Genomic DNA, 7544 nt, shown 5'->3' with positions numbered 1-7544 from the left:
TCGATATCCTCTTTCGAATCTCTTACTGAAAAAACAAGAGCTTCCAAAATGGTAGAAAGAGTGAAAATAAGTAATTTGAAATCAAATCTAAAACCGGAAATCAGTTGAAAACCAATTACAATACAATTAAGGAAACCGGAAGGGTTTAAATAATATCAAGAAGCACAACTGACGGACGAATGTGCATTCGTTTCGAACTGAAGCCTCCCCGCGCTACATACCTAGTTTATAGCTTTCTACGACGTCCGCACGAAATCTATAAGTACGAGTGGCTCAACGGCATGGGTTTCATTTCTTGCGCAAACGTTGTTAGAGAGTGTGTTACTTTTGCATTTCAAAGATTCTTGCCTGAGCTCTGCTTTTACGAGTCGTAGTAGACAAAATGGTTGACGTTGTTAATGATACCCCGACGAAGAAGGCTAAGACGCCTAAAGTGAAAAAGCCCAAAACGGCACCGACACATCCTAAGGTGTCCGAGATGGTCAATGCAGCTATTGGGTCTTTGAAAGAACGCGGCGGTTCATCTGTTCAAGCCATTAAAAAATACATCAAAGCTAACTACAAGGTGGATGCTGAGAAGTTGTCTCCTTTTATCAAGAAATACCTTAAAACTGCTGTTGCAAGCGGTGGTCTTGTTCAGACAAAAGGAAAAGGCGCTACAGGTTCTTTCCGAATTGGAGGATCCTCATCTGGTACCAAGGAGAAAAAGGCAGCTGCCAAGCCAAAGAAAGCTGCTGTTAAGGCTGCACCAAAGCCCAAGAAGCCAAAGGCAACTACCCCGAAAAAAGCAGCGAAACCGAAAAAGGCAGCAGCCGCTAAGCCGAAAAAGTCCCCCACAAAGAAAGCGAAACCTGCAACCCCCAAGAAAGTGGCCAAACCGAAAACCGTCAAAGCAAAGACTCCCAAGGCGAAGAAACCAAAGGCAACTCCCAAGAAAGCGGCAGCCAAGAAGGGGAAGAAATAAACCTGTTCATCACTGACTTTTTTTTCCGAACTGAAACATCTTTACGCGTTTCTTTTATTTATTTTTGACGGACCAAATTACTGTTAACGAACTTCTGTTTTGGCGGCTTCAACTTGTGAATTTTCAGATAAACGAACATTTTATTAACATTTCGAAGAATTGTTAATAATATTCATTTCATTACAGGTAAAAATACATTTTGTAACATCGAGATTTAGTTTGTAATGTTTATTTTAATCACTTTCTAAACAGTTTTTAATAGCTTTTAATATCGGACCACTGAAATTTTCTGATGTTTTTAAAATAATCTTTCGAATTGAATATTTTACTTGTAATAATATAAAATGAGTTTGATTACAATTTTTGATAATCTTTTTTAATTGTTTGAAGACTAAGAAGTAACAGAAGTTGTTAACATTTTTCATTGTATTATAAACATAATCATCATTTTAGTGTCCCAAGCTTTTTGTTAATGCTGTATCTCAGTTTTAATGGATTGTTTAAGAAAGTGGATTTTTTTTTTTTTTTTCAGTTAAAGTATCAATATGTTGTGTTCAATCAGTATACCATACTCCTTTTGTTGCTTAAATGATTTATGTAATACTCTTTGGACACAAATTGCTTTGAAGATGTTTTGTTTGATGTATAATAAAGCTATATTTTGTTAAATGCTTCTTGTGTTTGCATTTGAAAAAAAACTTTTTTCTTTCCAGTCCTTAAATGTGAAGCTTAAGAAGAAACCTTATGTTCTATATAACTATTTTTGATGCCTTTAATTATTTAATAAGAGCATAATACTAAATATTTTATGAGCTTGAAATGAATTGATCAATTTTAGATGGCCAACTTAAAATAGTGATGTATTAGAGAATACAATTCAAGTTTTAATATACACTATTGCTGATAAGGGAATTTTAATCTACAGATTTAATTAACACTTTTTATGAAAGAGGTGAGTATTTCAATTGAATATTGGTTAAATTTAATTAAAATTTTTATATCCATCTTAATGAATTATAGGAAGCTAATCATTTATTTCATGAAGTTTTTTTTGTAGATAATTATAGATTGATGCTTTGAAGGTATGCAATGATGATTGTTATAAAAAATTAGTTATTTGGAAAAGTGAAACCAATAATGGGGGAAAAAAATGTAGAAGTTTTGGCAGATTTTATTGGAATTTCGATTTATACTTTTATTGCAGTAAGTTTAAATTATTTGAATTGTATTTATTTGAAGAGACAAAATTCTGAATATATTAGATTTAGACATTTTATTTTTTTAGAATTTTACATAGCCATTGGTGATCTAGATCATTGTAATTGCCATTTTCTGTTGACTCGGGATTAATAGAATTGTTTAGAAACATTGATCTAAATGAAAAATTTTCTATTAAAAATTAAAGTTGTTTGTACTGAGATGCATTTCCAGGATGAAAAATATTAAATTTCTCCAACTTTATTGATTGTTTGAAAGGAATAAAAATTTTTTGATTTTCATATAAATAATGGTTGGTTTAAAAATGAATTATTATTAAAAATGTAAAATAACTGTTTACATGAAAATTTGATAAATACTTAGCTTTAATTAATATTCTAAATGGTTAAATACAATTTTGATATTTCTTATACAGTTAAGGAAATTTTTAATTTGTCAATAGCATTTTAAATTCGAAATTTAATATAAGGAAGAAAACTATTAGATTATCACACAATTTAGAAGGAGGAACTACATTATATAAATAAAATCTAGAAATCTTCTGATTAAATTTCAGCTTTTAAACAAAATATTGAGACAGAAATGCCAAACTGCTAGATTAAATTGGAGTAATAAATTATTACTTTCAATTATATTGAAAGTCGTCTAATTTTTTTTATACTGTAAAAATAAAGCTGCAGAAAAGGAAACATTTAAGAAGTCTAGTAATAAGGTATAATTTTTGTGTAACAGAAAACTGGTAAAGGAATATTTTATGACTTATTGCATTTATTTCAACGAGTTAGTTTATAATTAAATTTTAATATCCAGACTTTTATATTATTTAAAAAAAAGACTTGTATTTTGTCCACTGAAAGAGAACCTTCTATTTTAAATTTAATAAAAAAAAATCCTTAAATATATATATAATTTTAAATACATTACTTTTATAAAGGTATTTAATAATAAAAGCTTTTATCTTTTAAAAAAATTAAATATGAATGACATTATTTACATACACTTTACATTAAAAAGCAAGTTAATTGATTTGTATATGAGGGAATTTCTAAAAAAATTTACATCTAATATGTAATAAGCAAATGAATATTACTTCTGATGATGTTCGATAATGAAATACGAAGCAATTTTCATTTCCTAAAGTTTTGAGAAAATAAAGAACTAAGTTTTCATTAGTGAAAGAGTGCTTCCATAAAAGATGAAATGGCAAATTTAAATATTTTAATTATTATTTTATTAAATTTCATTAATTAAAAGAAACAAATTTATCATTGTGCTTAGTAATAGTAATGTAGTCTTCTATATGAATAAAGAATCAAATATCATTACAAAGGAGCTTACTATTCAGAAACTATGATTCTGTCAGTTTGAGAATGATTGAATTACTATGATTAAATTTTAATTGATTCAATCATAGTAAAAAAAAAAAAAAACTGTCTCTAAAACTACTAATTGTAAACTAAAAAGCGTTCCATGAAAGAATACAGCATATTTTGCTGTCATTCTGGAAATAAACCTAACTTAAGAAATGCATTCAGAAAATAAAACACAGCAACAAAAGTGATAAAATAAAACTATTCTATTCTCAACCTATGGAATACAAAAAAAGTCATGAAAAGTAGCTTATACAATGGAAAAATCGAGAGATGTTAATGCAGCTCTTTTTCAAGACCATATTAACTCATTAATCTCCCATTTGAGTGACTGCAGTTAAGAAGTACATACAAGAATAAGAAAGGATAAAAAACAAGACAATAAGGCAAATAAGTAATAGACATGATTTGCTTGTAAAAATGAATTGGAAGACCTTTAACTCTTCACTGTCAATGAGTGTTCCATAAAAAAACAGATAAAAGTATAAAATTCAAGGAATAGAGAACCATGATCCTAAGCATCCCATGAATATGGAGAGACAATGTTATCTCTATCTGCGATTAATCCGCCACCTGCTGATTTATCATGTCAACACAATTTAATGACTGTCTTTGCCCGTTACTGCATTGTGTAAAATTCAAATTTTTAAAAAAATATTTAATAAATTTTAATACTGTGTTTTTAATTCAGTAAGCATAACTATCTTGCTGAGCCACTTTTCTTGCATTAAAGTTTGGAGGGTAAGAACCTTGAGTTCATATACAATGCTCATTCTCTCACATATTATTTGCTTCAATCAAAGTACCTAAATTTACATACTACATATATTAAATTAGTAAATATTATTTGCATAAGCTGCAATGAATGCGTTTCAACAAACAATTTCATTATTTTTTAATGCACTTATACAACATATACAAATAAAATTGGATATTAAAGATGTTAGGATTCAATAAGCTGTAATGAATGGGTCTCAACAAATAATTTTATTAATCTTGTAATACAATAATACAATCCACTCACAAATGATCCTGCATACATTATTGCAAATTTTTTGATGGTAATTATGTGATCAGTATCTGTGATAGTAACATATACATCTAGTATAATATCCCATTTCCCAATTAGCTGCTGATTTTCACTAAATGACTTATTTTACTTTTTGATACTGCAGCTGCTCTTGAAAGCATTTTAGTGGCAGGAATTATTTTAGCTGAAACTAGTTATTATATGAAACAATGTTTGCGTACATTATCATTAACTTAGGTAGTTTATTTTTATATTCTTCAGATTTTACTGCTAAGCAATTGATATATATTGCCAAGATGATTGCATTATGTATTGTTCAGTGAAATCTGAAAATTGCCATGTAAACCTGTAAGCAATGAAAGTAAACAAGTATGTTAGCGTATTATTCTTTTCATTTCCTGTCCAGTAATATGTCTATTCAGGATCTTGCAGTTTCAGTTTTAATTAATGATATTTATATTAATAATTATCTTTTCTATTTCTTATTCTAAATGTAAAACAAATATATGACTCATATGTAAAATATATTAGTTTTATATATCAACTTATATTCCTTTTATCAGTAATTATATTTTTTTCTCCAAATTAATGATCTGTTATATATGCATTACTATTATATGCCTAATTTAAAAGTTTCTGCAAAGAAAAAAAATAAAGAAAGAAAGTTTCTGGAGTTCAAAATATTTCTCAAATCTGGGTATCCTTGAAAAAGTGACTTAACAAAACATAAGAAGAAATAAATAAAATTCTGCATGATTTATTTAATATTAAACAAGATTCAAAGGAGGCAAGTAAATTTTAACAATGCTATTGTTAATTTTTATTTAATATAGCCATGAGTAATGAAAAATAAAATTATCATAAGGCTCAAGAATTTAGAAACTATTTTATTTGAAATTTATATTAAATATAAATTTATGCTTTCTTTCATTATTAGTTTAGATTTATGTGAAAGCTAAAAATATAAAATTTGTATACTAATTAATTGTTTTATAATGACTATTTTTACTATAGTTAAATTTTCGTAGTAAAATTTCTTTTAAAAATAATTAAAAAAAAATAAAGTCTAGAAATTAATTTTATGACTAAAGTTTAATTGCTATTTACAACTAACTTCATTTCATGTCCATTCTATTAAAAAATTATGCCAAATCAAATACTCGGCAAAACTACATGGTAATAATCACAAAGAAGTCCTTCAATCAATACCTGTATTAGGAAGTGTAGCTTTGACATCTGCTCTGTGCTTATAAGGATTATCAGATTTGGCAAGAAATCAGCAAACAGACAAAAAAAAAAAAAAAAAAAAATCAATTTGTGTGATTGCACTATATTCTTACATTTATACTGTTAGTGAAGTCACTCATTCATATGGCTTTTTGGATATTGAAACCAATTTAATCGATTTTTTAAAAATATTTTATAATCAAATAAAAATAACAGAAAAACAATTGGATCGCATCTTGAAATTCCCTCTATTTACTATTTATTTCCTAATAAAAGAGTTATTTCATTTCAGTTCATACAAGTTTAATTAAATTATTTTTAATACTTTTGTGGAGTTTTTCACTGATTTAATTTATAATTTTTAAATAAACTTCATAATATAATTTACTATATTTTGAAATTTTTCACGAGAATTGATATTCCAGAATTTTTCAGATAATGCTTTTTTAAATGTTAAGTTATTCATTTCTTCTGAATTTTTTTTTTTTTAATTTTCAGATAAGAAATTGAATTTATTCATCATAAGACGCAAGATGAATATGATGATTGAATGAATTTAGATGAATTTTCGACTTTCTCTTTTTTTATTTGAATAAACCCAAATTGGGTTTGCAAGTTCTTATCAAGCTGATATTAGATACTATTGAGAAAGAAAATTTCTTTTCGTTAAAAAATTTCTTGGCTAAAGATATTTTTCAATTATTTGGTTACAACTATTTTTTTTTATCTATTAATATAAATAGGACATATTAATAAAAAAGTGAAGTGATATTAAATTCTTCAAAACCGGAAGTTGACGTTTTAAAAGGATGTCTGCTCAAGTTCGCGGTGTTGTTGAACGTGTGTGCGGGTTGTAGGCAGGTCAAGGTTGAGAAATATGGTTCCAATGGATGTCATTTTAATGACATCATCGGTGCCTGCTATAATTATAATGGTAGTGCTTTTGTGTAGGTGAAAAGCTTTATGACATTTTTACCTATTTTAAATTCACGAAGAGTTTTAGTATGTTTTTTTTCTTTCTGTTTCTGTCTTGCAGTGAATGCACTATATTTTAAGAAGAGAATTCATCTAGCGGATCTTGTTTATTTTAAAATTTATAAGCGGTAAATCTAGACGGTAAGATTTCTTTTCTTTTGTTTTTGTATAATTGTATTAGAACAAGGGTTTTCTTTTTCTCGATCATCATCTATCGATTAGCGTGATATCTCTCTCACTTAGATTATTTTATATTCTCATCGTTATTGCTTTTATTATTTGCAGAAATTTCAGATGCCATTGATAAAGATAAAGCAATTAGAAATCACAACTTTCACTGAATAAAGATTCAAAATCTTTTTAAAGAATTCTTTGAATTGTTTGTCATTAAAATATGTATCGCTTCTATGTCATCAAAATTTGAAGATATATTTAGAAATGAAAATGACTACATATCTACATTTTTGAGAAAAAGATGCTGAATAATCTGTATTTTTTGTTATGTTTAACTGACTGATGCCTGTGTTTGTTTTTTTAAATATATTTTTAAATTTATGAATGAATGTGAATTTTTACCTTTATTGTAGTATTTAATAAAAATTCATAAAAATAAAAATAACTTTTATAGTTACATTATTACACACTAATTTAAAAGATATATGGAGGGACTAATGCAAGCATGAAACTATAAACAGCTGTGCTGACATTGTAGCTTTAAAAAAAAAAAAAAAAAAGTTTAAAACAGTATTGGATGGTAATG

The 7544-nt window shown here is 27.0% G+C and overlaps 2 protein-coding genes across 3 annotated transcripts in view; both read left to right on the top strand.

The window, feature by feature from the left end:
* The first annotated feature begins 280 nt into the window (after positions 1 to 280).
* On the top strand, positions 281 to 1633 carry LOC129968132 (histone H1-III-like). Its single transcript, XM_056081950.1, has one exon. The coding sequence runs from the start codon at positions 383 to 385 to the stop codon at positions 962 to 964; it is 582 nt and encodes a 193-aa protein (XP_055937925.1). The 5' UTR covers positions 281 to 382; the 3' UTR covers positions 965 to 1633.
* A 4998-nt stretch (positions 1634 to 6631) lies between these two features.
* LOC129969035 (phospholipase D1-like) overlaps positions 6632 to 7544 on the top strand; it is a 28716-nt gene continuing 27803 nt past the window's right edge. The window contains exons 1-2 of one of the 2 annotated variants that reach the window (XM_056083433.1): positions 6642 to 6743; positions 6846 to 6925. The gene's annotated coding sequence lies outside the window, so the exon portion shown is untranslated. Of the gene's footprint in view, positions 6926 to 7544 lie in introns of both variants that reach the window. The other variant, XM_056083434.1, reaches the window with a different exon arrangement.

This window comes from Argiope bruennichi, chromosome 5 (genome assembly GCF_947563725.1).
Source record: "Argiope bruennichi chromosome 5, qqArgBrue1.1, whole genome shotgun sequence".
Lineage (NCBI taxonomy): Eukaryota > Metazoa > Arthropoda > Arachnida > Araneae > Araneidae > Argiope > Argiope bruennichi.
This window is presented reverse-complemented; position numbering and strand designations above follow the sequence as displayed.